Source organism: Cyprinus carpio, chromosome A17, assembly GCF_018340385.1.
Source record: "Cyprinus carpio isolate SPL01 chromosome A17, ASM1834038v1, whole genome shotgun sequence".
In the NCBI taxonomy this organism is placed as follows: domain Eukaryota; kingdom Metazoa; phylum Chordata; class Actinopteri; order Cypriniformes; family Cyprinidae; genus Cyprinus; species Cyprinus carpio.
The window spans coordinates 20,647,450-20,669,519 of record NC_056588.1 but is presented as its reverse complement, the minus strand read 5'-3'; the positions used below and the strand labels follow the sequence as shown (position 1 = coordinate 20,669,519).

The 22,070-nt window shown below is 40.3% G+C and overlaps 1 protein-coding gene and 1 non-coding gene across 3 annotated transcripts; one reads left to right on the top strand and one right to left on the bottom strand.

Annotated features, from left to right (window-relative positions):
• The first annotated feature begins 130 nt into the window (after positions 1–130).
• Positions 131–21,732, top strand: LOC109108118 (palmitoyltransferase ZDHHC22-like). Of its 2 annotated transcripts, none has more exons than XM_042774386.1 (2): positions 131–156; positions 19,184–21,732. In XM_042774386.1, exon 2 carries the CDS (start codon positions 19,186–19,188, stop codon positions 20,107–20,109), a length of 924 nt encoding a protein of 307 aa, XP_042630320.1. In that variant the 5' UTR covers positions 131–156; positions 19,184–19,185; the 3' UTR covers positions 20,110–21,732. The 2 variants fall into 2 exon arrangements, with proteins under 2 accessions (XP_042630320.1, XP_042630321.1); XM_042774387.1 differs by lacking the exon at positions 131–156 and having other exon boundaries at positions 18,752–19,741; positions 19,823–21,732.
• LOC122148471 lies at positions 17,931–18,053 on the bottom strand. Its single transcript, XR_006162400.1, has one exon. It is a non-coding gene; the product is annotated as a U6atac minor spliceosomal RNA (small nuclear RNA).
• Positions 21,733–22,070: the final 338 nt, after the last annotated feature.

The window sequence follows — 22,070 nt, the reverse complement described above, 5'->3', positions numbered from 1 at the left end:
AGATGCGCTCAGTATTACGAAAATTAATACTGATGTTTTGCTTTCTCTGAACGAATTATTTGTGGTTTACCTCCTAGCACCGTGCCACCGTCAGCGAGGGATGCGCTTCTGTGCGGATACGCGGCTCTCTCTGGTGTTAACGTTAGCTGGCGTCAGGTAAATAACCCCAGCTATGTCCTCATCCTGTTCAACAATAGCCTCTGTTTCAAACAGACATATGCTTCAGGCTTTATAGTTCCTTGATCTATTCATCACAAACCCTGTCTGCTGTTAGTCTGGATTAGAATTCAAGTTTTGATATGTATTAGACATTTTATTGGGTATATTTACTGAAATGCATCCATACGGTTCATCACATCTTTTCTCACTCCATTGTCTGATGCATTTTAGCGTCATTATTATTAATAAAAGCATGCCATTCATATTGATATCCTAAAGGATGCCAATTCTGTTCTGTGTAACAATTGGTGGGAAGTTCTGTATAAAAATGTCATAGCTATCTGAGAGATAGGGTTGTGTTTGTTTCCTGATTGATGTATACATACACACCAAACACACACACACCACACACACACACACACACACATATATATATGATATATATATACAGTACAGACCAAAAGTTTGGAAACATTACTATTTTTATTGTTTTTGAAGAAGTTTCTTCTGCTCATCAAGCCTGCATTTATTTGATTCAAAATACAGAAAAAAAAACAGTATATTGTTGAAATAATTTTTACAACTTACAATAATCGTTTTCTATTTGAACATACTTTAAAAAACTATTTATTCCTGTGATGCAAAGCTGAATTTTCAGCATCATTACTCCAGCCTTCAGTGTCACATGTAACATCCAAGTCTATCACATATCATTTAGAAATCATTCTAATATTCTGATTTACCCTTATGAGTGTTGGAAACAGTTTCTGCTGTCTATATATTTTGATGAATAAAAGGTTAAAAAGAACTGCATTTATTCCAAAAAAATCTAATAATATATATTCTAATAATATATTTTCCTTTACTATCACTTTTTTCAATTAACCATCCTTGCTGAATAAAAGTAGTGGATTTTTATTTAAAAAAAAAAAAGAGAAAAGCAAAATTACTGACCCCATATTACGAGACCAGTAAGTGTATATTTGTTGATTAAGCTAAATATTTTATATTTTAAAAACATAGCGTTGAGTGTGAACTTTTTTTTTTTTTTTTTTTTTTTACTTTTTTATTCATCAAAGTATCCTAAAAAAGTATCACATGTTCTGAAAAAATATTAAGCAGCAAACTGTTTTCCACCTTTTGATAATGAATCATAATATGAAATGATTTTCTAAGGATCATGTGATAATGATCCCTAAAAAGTCAGCTTTGCATCACAGAAATAATGATAATTTAAAGTATAATACATTTAACAAACAATTATTTTAAATTGTTATAATTATCACAATATTAAAACATTTTTTCTGTATTTTGGATCAAATAAATGCAGGCTTGATGAGCAGAAGAAACTCTTCTTTCAAAAAAATAAAAAATAGTAATGTTTTCCAACTTTTGGTCTGTACCCGTATATATATATATATATATATAGAATATATATATATATATATATACTATGATATGATATATATATATATATCAGTGGTGTTCTGAAATAAGGGGCAAAGTTTTACATTAACAATGTATAAATATTCTGTTTTATTAAGGCCAGGTATGAATCTCATCAAGTTTTGCAAGCATTTTACATTTATTCCAAAAGAATTTTTAATATTACTATTTTAATTATTCGGTTCATTGGTCATCACTTTTGTAAATATTGGTCACAGACACAGAGATTTACCTAAATTTTTACCAAGCTGATTACTAACTAAAAACTCCCACAGATCATGGCCATTTCATAGCCACTTTCAGGCCAGTGGTTATATCTATGGAGACAGATAAGTCTCAAATATAATTCACGCAAAAAACACGATTCACACATGCGTAACAATTTCACATGCATGAAACCTATTCACGTACACACAAAAAAAAATTCACGTGCGTGAAAAAAAAATATATTCCACAAAAAAAGCAATTCACATGCGCAAAATAATTATATATTCATAAATACATTTCACAAATGGCAAAACACATTTCGTAGATATAAACTGTGCACAAAACCTTTGAATGTTTCAAAATAGAGTGTCTGAATGTACAATCGTCATTTACTAACGAATCCACTCGGATTTGTGTGTGTGGCGTGTTTTTGAGAAGTCCTGGCAGAGCTCTCTTCCCACGTGGGTCTGGCGTACTCTTTAGCCAATCAGATGCGAGCTTAACATTCAACAATCATAAGCCACCGAGAGTGCATTCAGAAGCTCGCAGCAATCGGGGAGAACGTCAAGAGAGAAGCCCATAAAGCCCTGGCGTTACATTTTAAAAATACTATACAAAATAATTAATCAAATACGTACTCCTGCTCACTCCGCCAAAGACTACCCCGCTCAAGCTCGCCGTCTCTTGTCAAGATTAACGATGGCAGTTTTGCACCACGCTACCTAGAAGATTTACATCTGTCAGACGGTTGCTGACGTCATCAAGCTTAGTTTGAGTCTGCGCGTCAAAACGGAAGTTCTAAAAATCACAAAAATGGGCTTCACTTGTCTCAATTTGAGTTCCAATTGGGTCGCTGTGTCCATTTTCTTTTAATGTCTATGGGATTACTGATGTCAAGGCTTAATTTCTTCCGTTCTAATTAATCCATATTACGGCAAAAGGTGCGCAGAATCGTGCTCCTTGAATGCACTCTCAGTGCTTATGAATATGATTGGTTGAATGGTAAGCTCGCATCTGATTGGCTAAGAGTACGACAGACCCACGTGGGAATGAGAGCTCTGCCAGAAAGTCTCAAAACACACACATCACAAATCCGATTGGATTGTAGTAAATGACGATTCTTGTCATTCAGACACTCTCCGTACATTTTAAACATTCAAAGGTTTTTTGTGCACAGTTGTATATCTACGAATTGTGTTTTGCATTGGTGAAATGTTAAAAAAAATTTTTTTATGATATATATTTTTATTTTGCGCATGTGATTGCTTTTTGTGATATATATTTTTTTTCACGCACGTGAAATTTTTTTGTGTGTACGTGCAATCTAGGTTTCATGCATGTGAGTGTCCTACGCATGTGTGAATCGTGTTTTTTGCGTGAATTATATTTGAGACTTATCTGTCTCCATAATATCTAAGTATTTTAATTGTTTACTTACATTTTTAAATGATTCTTCCCGTTATATTGTTAATTCTGACTGATCAAAAAATGAGAAACAAACAACACACACAAAACCTGAGTCAAAAAAAACACAGCCAACCATAAACAGTCATATTCAATCATATTGCGATGAAGGCATTGTCGCCTCTCACGTGTCCCCCCCCCCCCATTAATCTCAGTTACCCCCCACCAAACTCACCCATGCTTTAGGGGGTATGTTGAAACCTAAAACTCAATGGGCTCAGGGGAGGCAAGAGAGACGCGGACTCCTGCTGTAACGTTAACCTGCTGGTGTCACGTTGCACATTTTCTTTAGAAAAACGAGTGTTCCCTTCAGTGCTGTGATGACGTCATCGCTAAATGGGAACAACCTCCGAGTGTGACGAATGTCTAAAGCCCGTATACCATCAATTTATTGGGCAATAGCGCTTAGCACCACCCTAAAAAAAAAAAAAAAAACATACGTCACGTATGCTCATATATGCGTGCTACTTGCCATTTCATCAGATTTACTTCCTTCAGGATCTAATCTTCTAGTTGCCCCGTCAGAAAAGAGATTCTTGTGTTCTAAGCCATCTATTTATATAGATCAGTTTACTCCTCTAAGGCAGACAAAATGAGTTTTTTCCGGTATGTATGGAATGCATGGTTACACAGACTCAGGGAGAAACAGGTAAGAAGACCGCTTTGCGGCCTTGATCTATTGTTGTATCCATGATATCTGTGTTTTAAAATAAGTTAGCTGCACTCAAGGCTCGCTCTCTTTCTGAGGAAGGAGAGATGTTTGTTCAACCCCCGCTGTTCAAGTTCTGCGGTTGCCGAGTCCCCTCACTTGACACTTGGGGTGACGATGATGAGCCCGAGTTTGTAGAGAGTGAGAGAACAGGAATTAATCCCTTTCTCTCTCGCTGTCTTTTTCCGGACCGCATGCGTTCATCAGAAGAGCGCCTCGTGAATCAGGTGGTTAGTCAAATCTGATTCCCCCCCGGAATCTCATAATCGATTTCTTCGGATGCGGATTGGATAATGCATACTCTACTTCAGCCTCGGCTCTCTCAAGGGCCTGGCAGGTGCACACAAGCTGTACAGGTGCTGGTCACTATAAGTAGAATATCATGAAACGTTGATTTATTTCATTAAGTGCCTTCAAAAAGTGAAACTTTGGCTCGTATACATCAGTCATAATACACACAACCTGGATATATTTCAAATGTTTTATTTCTTTTAATTTTTTATATTTAACGACAGCTAAGGAAATTCCCCCGCCACCCCCCCGCCCCAAAAAAAAACTTTTTCCCCGCATTATCTCAGAAATTAAATTATAAAAATAAGAAAAAAAAAAGAACCAAATACTAAGAATGATTTTTAGAAATCTTGGCAACTAAAAGTCATCAAAATGAAAGAGTTGAGCATGTACAGCACTCAATACTTAGTTGGGGCTCCTTTTGCCTGAATTACTGCAGCAGTGCGGCATGGCATGGAGTCGATCAGTCTGTGGCACTGCTCAGGTGTTATGAGAGCCCAGGTTGCTCTGATAGTGACCTTCAGCTCGTCTGCATTGTTGGGGTCTGGCATATCGCATCTTCCTCTTCCCAATACCCCATAGATTTTCTATGGGGTTAAGGTCAGGCTAGCCAATGAGGGATGCTGGACACCATTAAGCTTTGGCACTGTGTGCAGGTGCCAAGTCCTGTTGGAAAATGAAATCTGCATCTCCATAAAGTTGGTCAGCAGCAGGAAGCATGAAGTGGTCTAAAAATTTCCTGATATACGGCTGTGTTGACCTTGGACCTCAGAAAACACAGTGGACCAACACCAGCAGATGACATGGCACCCTAAAACCATCACTGACTGTGGAAACTTTACACTGGACCTCAAGAAACGTGGACTGTGTGCCTCTCCTCTCTTCCTCCAGACTCTGGGACCCTGATATCCAAAGGAAATGCAAAATGTACTTTCATCAGAGCACATAACTTTGGACCACTCAGCAGCAGTCCAGTCCTTTTTGAAGCGAGACGCTTCTGACGCTGTCTGTTGTTCAAGAGTGGCTTGACACACAAGGAATCCGACAGCTGAAACCCATGTCTTGCATGTGTCTTTGTGTGTAGTGGTTCTTGAAGCACTGACTCCAGCTGCAGTCCACTCTTTGTGAATCTCCCCCACATTTTTTTGAATGGGTTTTTGTTTCACAATCCTCTCCAGGGTGCGGTAATCCCCTATTGCTTGTATACATTTTTTTCTATCACATCTTTTCCTTCCCTTCGCCTCTCTGTTAATGTGCTTGGACACAGAGCTCTGTGAACAGCCAGCCTCTTTTGCAATGACCTTTTGTGTCTTGCCCTCCTTGTGCAAGGTGTCAATGGTCGTCTTTTGGACAACTGTCAAGTCAGCAGTCTTCCCCACTGTATGTGTAGCCTACAGACTAGACTGAGAGACCATTTAAAGGCTTTGCAGGTGTTTTGAGTTAATTAAAATCATGTTAGAGTGTGGCACCAGTGTCTTCCATATTGAACCTTTTCACAATATTCTAATTTTCTGAGATACTGAATTTGGATTTTTGCCTGTATATGTCAGTTATAAACATCAAATTAAAAGAAACCTAAACCCCCCTTGAATACATTTGAAATATCATAGTCTGTGGTGTAATGAATAAATATAATATACAAGTCTTCTACACGCTTTTTGGTGAATGCTTTCTAGTGAATGTAGTAGAAATAAAATCAACTTTTTGAGTGATATTTCTATATTATATGACCAGCACCTTTTTCAGATGATAAGCTTATGGAGTTAGAGGAAGCGAGCTTACTTGACAGATAAAATACTCCTGTTGGTTCATACTCTCTCCCTGGATCAAGTGTTTTCTCAAGTTTATTAAACAGCATAAGAGGCACTGATTTTAGGAAGTTAAGTCATTGCACTATGTTTTGTACTTTTGGCGCGTTATGCAACTACCAAGACAATTTTAAATAAGTGGAAGAGCTCATGTTTTTCAGAAGTATTTCGTTATAGCAAGCTATCAACAGTGAGCAGCTCGCTTTTTTCCCCTCTCCCCTCTGCCGTTATGCTACCAACTCTTGTGTCGTGTACTGTATTTAGGCTCTGAATACATCCTGAGGAGTCCTGCAGCAGGTGTATGTTGTACACTATGATTTTTGCGCTCCGTGCTACCATAATTAGTTGCCTTACTACTTCCTTCAGCTCCGCTGCTTAGCGCGTTCGAGCTGAAACAATTGAAGAGGTCTCTCCACGTTGTTTCAGAGTATCACTTGTAGCTCTGCACCTGCACTCGGACTCGCAGACACGTTTCATTGATGATTTGGTGCTTTCGCTTCCAACACTCTGTTTGTGTACTGTCTTTTACGTCAGACTCTGAGGAGTCCTGCATCAGATATTTTGTTGTTTACCATGGTCTCTTGTGGCCGCTTCATGCTACCGAGCATTGGTCTGCCAGAGTGATATACTATGTTATATTCAGCTCTGCTGCTACCTTGCATGTCTGAAACATTAAGTGTGCAAGCTGTTTTAACATTAACGGCTATAATGAACCAATCACAAGCCCAACCATAACCAGTCATATTCATCATATTGCGATGAAGGCATTTGTCCTCCTCTCACGTGCCCCCCCCCCCCAGTCATCTCAGTACCTACCCCCCACCGAGACTCACCCATGGCTTTTAGGGGGTATTTTGAAACTAAAACCTCATTGGCTCATGAGGAGTCAAAGAGAGACGCGGACTCCTGCTGTAAACTTTACCTGCTGTTGTCACTAGCTCACATCTAGAGTAAATTCCTATGGCAAGCTGTTTGTTCCAAAAAATCGAATGACATAGTTAACGGCTGGAGTGTAGATACAAGGTTTTCCCTGTCTTCTACCTCTGTCACTACAATTAATTAATGCATGTACATGTGGATTTGGTGCTTATATTCGTCCATCGTCTTGTTCATGTGACTGTTTTTTAACTGGGCTGCTGGCGCACAGCTGACATTTTGCAGTGGCGCTTAGTGCTTTTGGTGCTGTCCATGCTTACCAACAACAGTCTGGCCGCTAATACTATCCTGTATTCTCTCGAGCTCCCCTGCTGTTTTTGCGCTTGGACAAGATAGTTGACTCGCGTAGCTATGAGCGGGCTCTGTGGCACTTTTGGCAAACCCACATTTGTCGTGCCCAACCTGTTTTTTTGAGCACTTTCAGGCTAGCAACATCTATTTGCTATAACTAGTCCTAATCATATATTCTTCTTATCCAACTGAGTTCTGCAACGCGATATGAGCGTCCTGGCAGTATATTCTCTGTGGAATGAGTTTCAACCTGTAAATAACGTATCTTCGTCTTCTGGCAAGCTATTCAATGCCTCACGTCATGCGTCCAGCCCTACCTTGCATGTCGCAGCTGGTCTCGTATGCGGGCGCTTTTCTGTTGCTGACCAACTACTGCCGCGTCCACATGACTGAGCTGCATTATGTGACTATGGCAACTACATTATTTCGAGTGCACTGTTTAGAGATGTCTGGTGAGGCGTGCGCCTCCCAGTGCTACGCGAACGCATTTGTTTGCATGACTAATTACGCTGTTGCTTTTCCAGCTTCCGTTGTTGCACTCTGAGCGGAACTGTATATTTGGTCACCATACCAGGTTTGCTTTGCCTCTCTAGCACCTGTTCACCTCCACCATGGTGTGCGTGGTTCAAGACTGATTTTTGAAATTCTTCCTCGGCACCTTTAGCGTGGAGCTGGAGAAGAATATCCCTAAAGCCATTGGTTGCAGGGTCTAATGTGAACCTCCACAAGTCTTCCCACTTCTGTGTTTGGTGCTGGCAATGCCTGATTTTAGGATGCATTGTGACGAATGTCGTGGCACGATAGATCTCGCGAGAGTCCAATGTGTCTCGTGAGATCGGACTGGTCATTGCAGAGAACCTGATGATATCCTTGCAGAAACATTTTGGCCAGTGTTTTTCATTATAGCTTACCAATTTCATCATTTAAAGTAAGTCGGATCCTCAATGTTCAAACACCCATCACAATCTTATTCTGAATGACAAAGATTACGTTATGTCCTCTGATGACTTTCACATCGCGAGTGTCAGTGGGTGTGCTGAGAAGCGTGTTCGGTCTGATTCGCTGCCCATAAGTTAATGCATCATTCACGCGCTGCTGCTGAATTGTCAGAAAGAGCAACAGTCTTTTTTTCACCACAGACTTTTATTTCTGTGTTTACAGACAGTTTAAGCAACAAGTACGTAGGATAAAAAGTTTACAGTTGTGTAATAACACATTATTCGCCTAACACTATTGATCAACAAACGTAAAGTATCCTTAATGCGTGTATGTAATTGTAACGCTATATCCTCATTCCACCAGGTGGTGTACAAACTGCCCGTTTAAAAAAAGGATTTTGTCATTGAATGCGTTTTCATTCAGGAGGATGCCAGTAGTGAAAACAAGTCTTTATGAATTGGGACATGACATACCTGTACACCAAGGTCACAGTCGACCTCCCGTTTTTTTTTCCCCTTTATTCACCGGGAGTTCTCCGATATTCACCAAACCATCTCCGCCGCCCACCCCGAGCGTCACTACGTTTTGGTTATTTTCTCTTCTCGGCCCGGGAAACTGCCCGTAGATTTGTCTGGCCCTACCTCGTTACTATGAACTGATCCCCTCAATACATTTATTGCCAAGGTTGTCCAGTTTGGCCAGACCTTGTATGAAACGAATCCTACTCACACCAATAGATACATCAATACTTATTTTGAACCCATTTGTGACCTCAACCTGGCAAACAACCTACAGCTCTTGTTGCGCAGTTGATATCTGCGCAGGTAGACGGGTGGAATTTGAATCCAGCGTCACTAAAAATTGGCATTAGAAATCTCAGGGTTGATGCTCGTATCGGGAAAAAAAAACAACATATATCTGCCAATATAACAACAGCTGGTTCGGAGAACTTTTATTCCTTATCACGAAGCAGCATCGACAATTCCCCACGTGGGGGGGGGGGGGAAAGTCATGCAAAGTAAAGCAACTGAATTTTCAGTATCGTTGGCACGTGGAGGAAAAATCGAACGTCCTGCAGCACAATAAACTTCCCCAAGGCACAATCGCGCTGTGGAGGCACAAATGGGCACACCCGCGATTTTCAAACTTTATCCATTCCTGCCAGGTTACAATTAAATTCTGGAATTACTAAACACTAGGAAACACCTATCAGGTTTAAATACATAAGTCCTTTACCTCATCGTATTTACATGAAGGTGTGTTCCCTAGCGGTATGGTTTATAACATGAAGGTGGTTCCATGTTACTTCAAGTCATGAAATGTCTTGTTACAATTTTCCACATGCACCACAGTTGTATCCTTTATGTTAGATATATAAAATTTGGTTATATAAAGATAAAGAACAAAGAAACATAAAGTCCTCATTATCACAATAAATTCTTATAAAGAATAGGGCTGGGCGATCTGAGGGGGCGGCTAAAAAAAAATCCCAGATTTTTTTAAACAAACCTCCGATTTACGTTTAAATCAGATTTTTTTCCCCCCCTACTTAAAATTCATATATCAGAGGAACAAAGAAAGTGTTCAAAACAAAGTTTTTAACTTTTATTTTGTTTTTTGAGTTTACCTTCTGGGATTTGAATCGTGGATCTCCCCCTTCAGTTAAATTCCAATCAGAAACAACAAGCCAAAAAGACAAGATGTCAGGTCCTGCCATGTAAACCTGAAAAACGTGACATGAACAGTAAAATGTAACATACATTTTAAGCATACTGTGATACAGTTCCTGTAAGACTGTCCAAAGGGTCTTTAACTATTTTTTTGTTTATTTTTGTTTTTATGGAGCCGCACTGAGGGGCCAGAGTCAATCAGAAGAGCCACTTTTACCGCAAGGTATCAAAAGCTAAATCTAGTCACAATATCATGTCATTTTATCAATCTGTCCATCCCTGATAGGCAAATGCCAATGCATACAAAAGAGGCTATCATTCTTTATCATTTACCAGTTCAATTTTGTAACTGAGACAAGATGATTAAAAAACAAAAAAACAAGCAGTATACCTTAATGCTGGAAAGATTTATACTAGCCCATCATGCGTCTAACAGCCATGGGCACCATTCTGTGTTAAGAGCTGTTAAGATTTAAAACTGCCAAGTCCGCAGTGAGTCAGTGTCATATGGACAGTAGGACAGAGCAAGTGTAAATATAATAAGAATTTCTAGTCCTATATTCTCCATCTTGTTTGTAAATAGAGCATACCGTGTCTAACTGTGTCCTACACCGTTAGATAACAAGAATACAACGGCAGCTATTTTCATGAAAAAAATCAAATACCCTTCTTCAGTTTTTGAATTTTAGGTAGCTTGGTTTGTACTAAGGTTAGATTAATATATTAATACATTTTAATTTAGCATAATACAATTACTAAAATTAAGAAGAATGTCAAGAAGTTCGTTTTGGGAAACATTGCCATTTATCTGCATGCAAAATTTTAGACAATTTATCCCAGATTTTCGGTATCAAATAGTAAACATTAGGCCTGCTAGAGAACTTTTAATGTCGGAGCGTGATCCTGAGCGGGAATTGGGTTATGGCGAGGGGAGCTGAGAAAAATTTAAATGGGGCGCTTGCTTGTGTGCGGCGTGTAGGACGAAACTGAGGTGTGCGCCACGCCCATAAACAGCGGGAAACACGATCAGCGTGACTCCTTCTCACCGTACTCTGTTTTCGCGCCACAGATGCTTCTGCTTGGCAGCATGTCTCTTCGCGCGGGAGGGGGTGGTGATTGTGGGAAGAAAACCGATTTTTCCTGCAGGGGACGCACAAATCGATGTGTAAAATACACATTTCTAGTTTAATCGATAAAATCGATTTATCGCCCAGGGCCCCTATAAATAATTATGTATTATGTATTTACATTGTATTGTACCCTTTCCTCAGACCCGCCCCAAACCCAACCCCCATCTGTCCGAGTCCCCGCCCCCCCCCACACGCCCCGCCCCCGCCCCGCCCCACCGGATTCCTCCCGGTTATCTGTATCCAAATGTTGACAGGTCATGGACTCAAGCCCCCTTATGTTTTTCATTTTATTTATTGATCCTTTATTACGCGGTGACTAATAAATTACATATTTTTCAGTAATGAACCTTTTCTTCAGAATTGTCGAGAAAATCGTGATCTCCAATTTATATAGATATATATATATATCGAAATATATATATAATAAAATACTATAAACATGGATTGTCATTTAATCCATCGATCGTCCAGCTCTAGTTGGCACCAGGTTGTGTATTTGCTACATATAATGAAATTTGTAAAATATGAAGTTTAATTTTCAGTAAGTTACAAGGTGTGATTTGCAGAATTGCACCGACAAAATGGTTTTGCATTTGTGTGTTTTTTTCAGCTTTGCAATAAAAGCCTATTTATTTTTCCCTATATTTTTCATCATTGACGATTTCTTCAAAAATGTCTAAAAATCTCATCTCGTCTTCGTTCCTCGTGAACCCAGTCTCCGTCCTCGGCTCGGGTATTAGTGGCTCCTCTCACACCCGAAGGACTACTGATTTTAGTATCCTGTTCCTGTTTCAGAGGTTTTTTCCGCACAACTCGGGTGGTCTCGGGGCCATCATGAGGGACGGATCAGTCTGGGGGTCATATGGTTACACCATCATCCACTTCTTTGGGTTGACTGGGATTTGCGTCACCTAACCTTGATTTATGGAGTGATGCCCATGTCAAGATGCCTGACGGGCCGAATTCATCCTGTCTCTATCTGAACCAGGAGAATTGTTTTTGGTGACCCATCCGATCTAACAGGATGCATACTTTCCGCATCCAGATCGTCAAGACTCCTAAATCAGAAAAGAATTCTCCTCAAGATTTGCTTATAGGAATAAAAGCTTGCTAATAACTGTAGTCTTCCAGGAAACTGGCCTCATGAACGGCAAGGTGGAATTGGTGCGTCTCTGGTCCCTGTTGTCTAGAATTGTTAATTAACTTGACAACAATTGGCTTGATTGCGTGTAGACGTCAATTACACAGAACTGCTTGGCACAAGCAGCGTTCTTTGCACTCAAAACGGTTTCTTACCCAAGTTGTAGTGGTTTGTCCACATTATGTCCCAGGACTGACAACACGGCTTTGGTCTCATACATTGGTCAGAGAGGATTAACGCTCTTTTGCCCATTTGTCAGTGTGGTGAGACGTTATCTCTTCTTTGGACACAGACCAGGTTCCTGTCGATCAGAGCAGGTTCTGTCCCTGGTCACCTTAACTTAGGAGTGCGTCTAGACTCTTGAGGCGGAGTTGGAGGCTGGAGAATGGAATGCACCCTCATTGGGTGAGGTCTCATATGGCAGAGGGTTCGGCCTCGCGGAAGTGGATTTGTTTGCTAGAGGCATGCTTATTGCCTCTCTGGTTTCCTTGTCTCACTACCTCCGTCACCTCTGGGTGTGACATCTAGCCCAAGAATGGCCCAGGACCAGTCTTATGCCTTCCCGTCGACCTATTTGCTTCCAAACGATTCTGTTCAGAGTAAGGTTTGTCAGAGTGAACTCTGTTTTGTGGTGCCATTTTGGCGCACTCGTACGTGGTTCTCAAATAGGCCAGTCCTGTTAGCCGACCCCCTTGGGAGGTTGCTCTCAGACACGACCTGCTGACTCTGGCTCTGGGCAATTATTTGGACATCCCCTCAGGATTTTTGTTGGAACTAATAGTGTGTGAATCCTGAGCAGAAGTTATAATTGTGTTTCCGGTGTCTTGGACAGAGATTACGCGACCTATTGCTTAATTCTGTTCTCACCCTCCACGAGACAACTGTATGCCCTTAAGTGGGACAATCTGAACCCAGTCCTTACCTACACTGTAGGGACTCGCATCCTGTGGACTTTTGCAACACACATTTGTCGTGCAACATGGTTTTTGGCACTTCAGGCTAGCAACACTATTTGCATAACTAGGCCTAATCATTATTCTTCTTATCCCAACTGAGTTGCACTGAGCTGAGCTTCTTGTGAACGAGTTCACCTGTAAGAGTATCTCTTATGGCAAGCTATTAATGCTCACCATGGACAGCCTACTTCATGTGATTGATGCGGCGCTTTTGCTACCAACACTCGCTCCACATGACTAGCTGCATTATGTGACTATGGCATACATTATTGTGCACTAGAGATGTTGTGGGCTTCATGCTACCAAGCAGTGGTTTGCATGACTAATTGTTCTTTTCAGCTCCGTTGTTGCATTGAGCTGGAACTGTATATGTGGGTAACCTACAAGTTTGTTTGCCTCTCTATCAGCTGTTCCCACCACATGTTGCGTTTCAGACTGATTTTGACACAATTCTCCCGCACCTTAGCTTGGAGATGGAGAGGATAGCCCTAAAGCCATTGGTGCAGGGTCTATGTGGACATCCAAGTCCCCACTCTGTGGTTGGTGCTGGCATGCCTGATTTTTAGGGATGTGACGACATGTCGTGGCACGAGATCTCGCGAGATCCAATGTGTCTCGTGAGATCGGACTGGTCTTGCGAGAACCTGATGATATCCTTGCAAAACATTTTGCAGTGTTTACATTAGAGCTTAACAATTAATCATTTAAAGATCGCGATCTCAATTCAAACACCCACACAATCTTATTCTTGAATGACAAAGATTCAGTTATGTCTATTATGACTTTCACATCGCGAGTGTCAGTGGAGTGTGAGAAGCGTGTTCTGTCGCTGCCCATGTTAATGCATCATTCACGCTGCTGCTGATTCAGAAAGAGCAACAGTCTTTTCAACCACACATTATTATTTCTGTGTTACAGACATTTAAGCAACAAGTACTGGGATAAAAGTTTACAGTTTGGGTATAAACACTTATTCTCTACACTAGTGATCAAAACGAAAGTATCTTAATGCGTGTATGTATTGTAACGCTTATCCTCTTCCACCAGGTGGTGACAACTGCCCGTTTAAAAAAAGTATTTGTCATTGAATCGTTCATTCAGGAGATTCCAGTAGTGAAACAAGTCTTTATGAATTGGGACAATGACCATACCTGTCAACACTCCCGTTTTTCCCGGGAGTCTCCCGTATTTCACACCCATCTCCCGCCCACCTCCCGTTTTGTTATTTCTCCCGGGAAACTCCCGTAATTTGTATGGCCCTACCTCGTTATATGAATAATCACATCAATACATTATTCCAAGGTTGTCCAGTTGCCAGACCTTGTATGAAACGAATCCTACTCACACAATAGATACATCATACTATTTTGAACCCATTTGTGACCTCAACCTGGCAACCTACAGCTCTGTTGCGCAGTTGATATCTGGGCAGGTAGACGGGGGAATTTGAATCAAGCGTCACTAAAAATGGCATTAGAAATCTCAGGTGATGCTACGGCGAAAAAAAACTAAATATAGCTGCAAATATAACAACAGCTGGTCGGAGAAATTTAATTTCTTATCACGAAGCAGCATCGACAATTCCCACGCTTTTTGCAAAGTATGCAAAGTAATGCACTGATTTCAGTATCGGACACGTTGGGAAAAATGACGTAATGCAGCACAATAAATCCCAAAGGCACAATCGCGCTGTGGAGGCACAAAGGGGCACACCCGCGATTTCAAACTTTATCAAAGTCTGCCAGTTACAATTATAATTCTGGATGTAAGAAACACTAGGAAACGCCTTCATGTTAAATACATGAAGTACTTTACCTCATGTATTTAACATGAAGGTGTTTCCTAGCGTTTATAACATGAAGGTGTTTCCATGTACTTCAAGTACATGAAATTTCTTGTTACATTTTCCACATGCACCACATTGTTTCCTTTTATGTAATATAAAATTTGTTATAATAAAGATAAAGAAAAAAGAAACGGCTGGGCGATATGGCCTAAAAAAAAAATCCCAGATTTTGGTATTATGTATTTACATGTGTATTTAACGTGCCTCTGAACCGCCCCAAACCCAACCCCCATCTGTCGAGTCCCCCCCCCCCCCCAACCGCCCCGCCCCCCCGGAGTCTCCCGGATTTCGGTATCCAAATGTTGACAGGTATGACTTAAGCCCCCTTATTTTTATTTTTTTTTAATTAATATACATATTTTTCAGTAATGAACATTTTCTTCAGAATTGTGAGAAAATCGTGATCTCCAATTTATATATATATATATATATATATATATAAATATATAAACATGATTGTCAATTTATCCAGAATCGTGCAGCTCTAGTTTACATGTTGTTTATTGCTACATATAATTTAATTAAAATAGAAGTTTAATTTCATAAAGTACAAGTTGATTTCAAAATGCACCTACATTTTTTGCATTTTGTGTTTTACAATTTAACAAAATACTATTCATCACTATACTCATAAATATTGACGATTTCTTTAAAAATGTCTAAAAATCTCATCTCGTCTCGTTCTCGTGAACCCAGTCTCGTCTCGTCTCGTGGTATTAGTGTCTCGTCACACCCCTACTGATTTTAGTATCCATTCCTGTTTCAGAGGTTTTTCCCACAACTCGGGTGTCTCGGGGCCTCATGAGGGAGGATCAGGCTGTCGTATGGTTACACCATCCAGCTTCTTTGGGTTGACTGGATTTGCGTCACCTAACCTTGAGTTTGGAGTATGAAATGTCAAGATGCTGACGCAGAAGTTCATCCTGTCTCTATCTGAACCGGAGATTGGTTTGTGACCATCGATCTAAGGATGCATACTTCTGCATCCAGATCGTCAAGAGAATCAGGAAGTTCCTCAGATTTGCTTTTGGAATAAAGCTTGCTAATACTGTATTCTTCCAGGGAAACTGGCCTCGAACGCAAGGTGAATTGGTGCGTCTCTGGCCCTGTTGTCTGAATTTTGAGTTAACTTGACAATTGGCTGATATTAGCTCAATTACACAAACTGCTTGGAGCAGCGTTCTGGCACTCAAACGGTTCTTACCCAATTGAGTGGTTGTCACATTAGCTCAAGGACTGACAACATGGCTGTGGTCTCATACATGGATGGTCAGAGAGGATTACGCTCTCGCCCCCTTTGCAGGTTGGTAAGACGTGGACACAGACCAGGTTCCTGTCGATCAGAGCAGTTCATGTCCCGGGTCACCTGAACTTAGGAGTGGTCTAACTCTTGAGGCTGAGTTTGGAGGCTGGAGAATGGAGATTGCACCATCAGGTGGTGAGTCTCATATGGCAGCGCTTCGGCCGAGTGAAAGTGAATTTGTTTGCTTAGAGTATGCGCATTGCATGCTCTGGTCTCCTTGTCTCCTCCGTCGCCTCGGGGTGTGGACGCTCTAGTCCAAGAATGGCCCAGGACCAGTATTATGCCTTAACCATCAACCTGTTTGCTCCCAAACCATTCTGTTCAGAGTAAGGTTGGTCAGAGTGAATGTCTGTTGTTGGTGGTGCCGTTTTGGCCCACTCTACGTGGTTCTCAGAATTGGTCAGTCTGTTAGTGGCCCCTTTGGGAGGTTCCCCTCAGACATGACCTGCTGACTTGAGCTCGGGGCATGATTTGGACAGATTCCTTTTTGTGACTTATTTTTAGGTTGGAAGGCCTGGCAGGCCATCCATTTAATCCATTTAAGTCTCTCAGATAATGTTGAAATCTTATGCAGTTTTTTGGTAATCCTATCCTCTATTAGAGGAATGAGGATCTGCAGGCTCTGTCAGCTCCTCTTGTATGGACTTTTCCCAAATGTTGGTTAAGTCTTACTGTTTCCTAGGCCTAGTTAATCCTAAGGCTGCTTCAATTCCGTTTCAGCAAGTGGTTGGAGGCTTTCTCCCCTGCTATTCGGGGTCAGATATTGAATATATCTTTAGCCTATGAGGCGTGTGGTGTGACTTCGCCTCTAAAGGTGCGTGATCATTTTACGAGAGCAATGGCTTCTTCTCAGGCTCTCTCTGTGGCAGGTTAGTCCTCTCCTAGCACTTTCATCAAGTTCTACTTGTCTTGATGTGAGGATAGCTCTTGGCTCCTGGGTCTCCTCCGCTTGAGCAGACTCTTTCCTCGGTCTTCAAGCTATCTAGGTATGTCAGGCGTGATGGTATAACGTTCCCATAGCGATGATGTCATCGCAGTATTGAAGTGAATCTATAAAAAGGAAAATCTCGGTTACATATGTAACCTTGGTTCCCTAAATAGGGAACGAGATGCTGCGATGCTGGCCGTTCCGTACCTTTGATATTGCTTTCTTCATCATAGTGTAAAATCTGATGAAAATCACAGCACACATATATGAGCATACGTGACGTATGCTTGTGGCGGTGCTAAGCGCTACTGGCCAATAAATTGGCATGATGGTATAAGGGCTTCAGAGGTGTTCCCATAGCGATGACGTCATCGCAGCATCTTGTTCCCTATTCAGGGAACCAAGGTTAAGTGATAAGTGACGTGACATACAGCCAAGTATGGTGACCCATACTCGAAATTCATGCTCTGCATTTAAACCATCCAAAGTGCACACACACTGCAGTGAACACAGTGGGCAGCCATTTATGCTGCGGAGCAGTTGGGGGTTTGGTGCTTTGCTCAAGGGCACCTCAGTCGTGGTATTGAAGGTGGAGAGAGCACTGTACATTCACTCCCCCCATGACAATTCCTGCCAGTCCGAGGCTCAAACTCGCAACCTTTGAATTTCAATTCCGACTCTCTAACCATAAGGCCACGACTTCCCCACAAAACTTGGTTAGAGATGCCATGAAGTAGGTGACAATCCCTTAACCATGTGTTGAAGGTCACTAGGACCTCTTCCATCCTTGTCAAGGAGAGTGCTAACCTTCTCTCCTTTCATACAACTCAGGTTACATATGTAACTGAGATGATTTATCCATTTTTTTTTTTTTACATTTTGTAATATTGTCATTGTTTTATTTTTGTACTACAATTTTTTTTTCTCATCCAATATTTTGAGGAGACACTGCCTTAATAATGTTAAAAAAGTTTAAATGCTCTATATAAAATTTTTACACTACAAAAAAACAGTTTAAAGGTGCTGTATGTAAGTTTTTGACTCTACTAAAGCATAAACATACCATAATATGTTTGCAGATATTTAAGAAAAATGCCTAGTTAACATTCGTATTTATCTGAAAAACAATGCTACAGTTTCTCTTTTGAAAATGTTCGTTCCGGGCCGGAATGTCGGTCTCTGTTTTGGTTTGTGAAACCCACCCACTGCAAGTTTACCCAATTGTATTTTGGCACCCTGGGTTGCCATTTGGCGGAAAACACAGCGTATTTAATATCATTCATCGTGAAGTGCGCTATTTTCTGTTGGTGTCATCAATCAGAGACGTTTAAGATACATTAATGTATTCCTGGATATAAAAGTGTAAACACTCTGGCTTTCAACATTGCTTATTTTTTTTGTTTAGTCCCACTTAGCAACATGGGCTCAACCAGTGGTGTGAGTTGGGGGCGGGGCTATCTGTTTTGCCGACCATTGAAAGGCGAGGGAGTATTTAGGAAACATGTTTGGAACACAGATTTTTTCTGAAATTTCGTTTGGCTCTCTACTGGAGCACAAATTTCACACCTCTCCTTATTTACCTATGAAAGTTCAAAAACAATTATTATTTCCAAATTATTATTTTTCTCTGAAGACATGCAATTATGTGAGCACAATTCCAGTTCATTTCATTTGAACTTGCTTAATACTTGTTGGGACAGATATGATTCTTTATTGACAGACAGTGAAAACTATCCATGTATTTTTATTATTTTTTTTATTAAAAAATATATATATGTATTTAAAGCATTATAAAGTATAAGTTAAGTTTACAGTATGCCAGTAACTTTCTTTCATTATTTTTGATTCAAGTAGTTTTATTTTTCATAGGGATAAACTGCTTTTAAAGTTTATGATTTTATACTCTTCATTTAAATACATTTTCTGAATTAAGAATTTTTTTTAATTAATCTAACACAGGCATGTTGTTCAGGATGGTAAAACTCAGACTACTCAATACGATTGCACCTGTATACTTCTACACTGCAACCGTGGTCACATTCACCCTCCACTTCCTCCTCTTCATGCCCACTGTTTTCCAAAGTCCAGATGAGGCGCTAAATCCCACCATGCTGGTCCACATTGGCGTCTTTCTATTCCTCATTGGGAACGCGCTGGGTAATTACACAATGACTATATGGTACCCATCTGAGAGTGCCAACGAGACAGTTATTCCAGTCTGTTCACCTGACTGCCCGGACCGAATTGACGCCCACTACCTCCTGAATGGACGCCACTTCTGCAAAGTGTGTAAGAAAGTGATTCTAAAACGGGACCACCACTGCTTTTTCACAGGAAACTGTATTGGGAATAAGAACATGCGCTACTTTATTATGTTCAGCATCTATACGTCCTGCTGTTGTCTGTATTCGTTGGTAATTGGGGTGGCGTATCTTACGACGGAATACTCCATTTCCTTTGAGAACCCACTGACGTTCCTCACTCTTCTGCCGCTCTCGACAGGTTACTTCTTCCTTGGTAAGTTTAATTCAGTCTTTCTTGAGGCTTTCCTGCTTCAAATATCCTGGATAAGTACATTCTTTCTTTTTCTCCCCTCAGGTTCGATTTCCGGTCTCCAGTTCTTTCTGGTTATAATGCTGTACGTCTGGCTGGGTATTGGACTAGTGAGCGCTGGTTTCTGCTGTCAACAGCTTCTACTAGTAGCCCGAGGGCAAACCTGGTGTGAGCTACAAAAAGGGCAGTTGTCAGAGGGTCGGGGGACCTGGCGTGCCAACCTGACTGATGTTTTTGGTTCCCGGTGGGCTCTGGGCCTTTTCCTACCAGTTCAGACTGTGGAGACCAAACCTGGGAACTGGCAGGTCTACCATGATCACAAACATGACTGAAAAGCCAAGAACTTGCCATATCAGTGTGTTTATCATAAGTTGGCCTGTGTGGAACAGTTATTAAATATGATCAGTTCACTCGAGTTGTGTTAGCCCACACAACTGATCTACATTTTTAGTGGATTTCTGTCATCGCTGCACAAATTAGGAGAGTGTTATGTCACAAAGGTGTGGTAAAGCCAATATCTATGTCTGTCATCACTGTGCTGAAACTCAATTTCAGCCCTAGTTCAGGGCAGCAGTGATTAGCAGCGGTAACATCAGAGAAGGAGGCCAGGATTAAAGGATGGATGGGTATTTACAAAACAATGCACACTAGTTAATCAGAACACTATTACACAAGTGGCCTGCTAAAATGTGGGTAACATTTAGGTTAGTTAGAAATTTTGGCCACATGCCACAAGAAATTTAAATGTAACATTGAAATGTACTGAACTGCGATTTAAAAAAATAAAAAAAATCAACATACTGTAGGTAATGCATAAATGATACATGAAATAAATACTTTTGGCTCAGTTTCTTTTAGTACTTTTAATTAGCAAGAATGCATTAAAATTGATTAAAAGTGACAGTAAAGACATTTAGAATGCAACAAAAGATTTAAATAACTGCTGTTCATTTAAACTTTATATTCATCATCCTAATGGTTTACACAAATATTAAGCATCACAGCTATTTTCAACATTGATAATTTAAGTTATCATTTGATAAGTTATTTTAAATTGTACTATTTTCCTAATATTATTGTTTTTACAGTATTTTTGATTTTTAGTTAGCATAGGAGACTTTGAATGGTAATGTATGTCTTCACATACTTTGCATTTCTATTTAAACATTACAGTTATATGAACTTTTTGATACTACTTCCATTCAAGATTCAAATTTCTGAAATTTCAGTTCATCCTGTTTCAGTTCATTTCAACATATTTCTGTTACTAGACCAGGATTTAATTTTCAATTCATTTCTGAATAGCACACATGTACTTGATACCATCATCATTCTTCTAAAAATGTCTGTTGTTTCATATCTTTAATTATCTTTGTCTTTGGCAGTAAATGTGTGCTTATGTTTCTGTGCACTCTGTCCAACATGGTCAAAATAGTAATAATGGAGGGTCGCACTATTCTGTAATTGAAACCCACTTATAAAACAGCAATCCACTATTAAGTTTCATGTCAGCGTTTCAATTATTATAAGTGCACACTCACGATTGCTCCGCTCTCAGTCCTGTTTGACGTTTGGAAACATGGCCCCTCAACATCCTTTGGCTGCAGCTGAATTGAGCATCTTATCTTATCAAAACATCTTAACTCTTCATGTCCATCTTGACTGGATCAGTTGACTATGCTTTGTTTAGTTGTTTAGAAGCTGCAGTTTCCATTTGCATTGCCAATTACACTATCACAGCTAAAATTTATATTTTCATGTCATTTTTCTACCACCTATTTAGTTATTATACTGTTGTGAATTAATACATTTCTGTATTAATAAGTTTCTGTATTTGATACTTAAAAAATATGGCATGCAATGATAATGAACATGCATTTTCTGTTGAGGAATATAGTATTTTCTCTCCATATCACTGTGTGCTGTGTATGCTCTTCTGTGTCATCCGTGCCACAAGGATGCACTGTTTTTTACGTGTATTTAGCTTTGATTTGAAATAAAACAGCGCATCCTTGTGGCGTGGATGACACAAAAGAGCACACACAGCACACGGTGATATGGAGAGACACAAAGGAGACTGTTGACAAAGGAATTATTGAATAAAATCATTATTTTTGTTTTCTTCACTAACAAAAAGTGTTCCCGTCGCTTCATTTAACCCAGATTGCAGATGGAGTATTCTGACAACGACTTTCATACCTTTTATGGACCTTGACACTGTTATTTACTTGGCAGTCATTGGGACAGTGTCAAGCCTCCCGGTTTTCATCCAAAAAATCTTAAATTGTGTTCC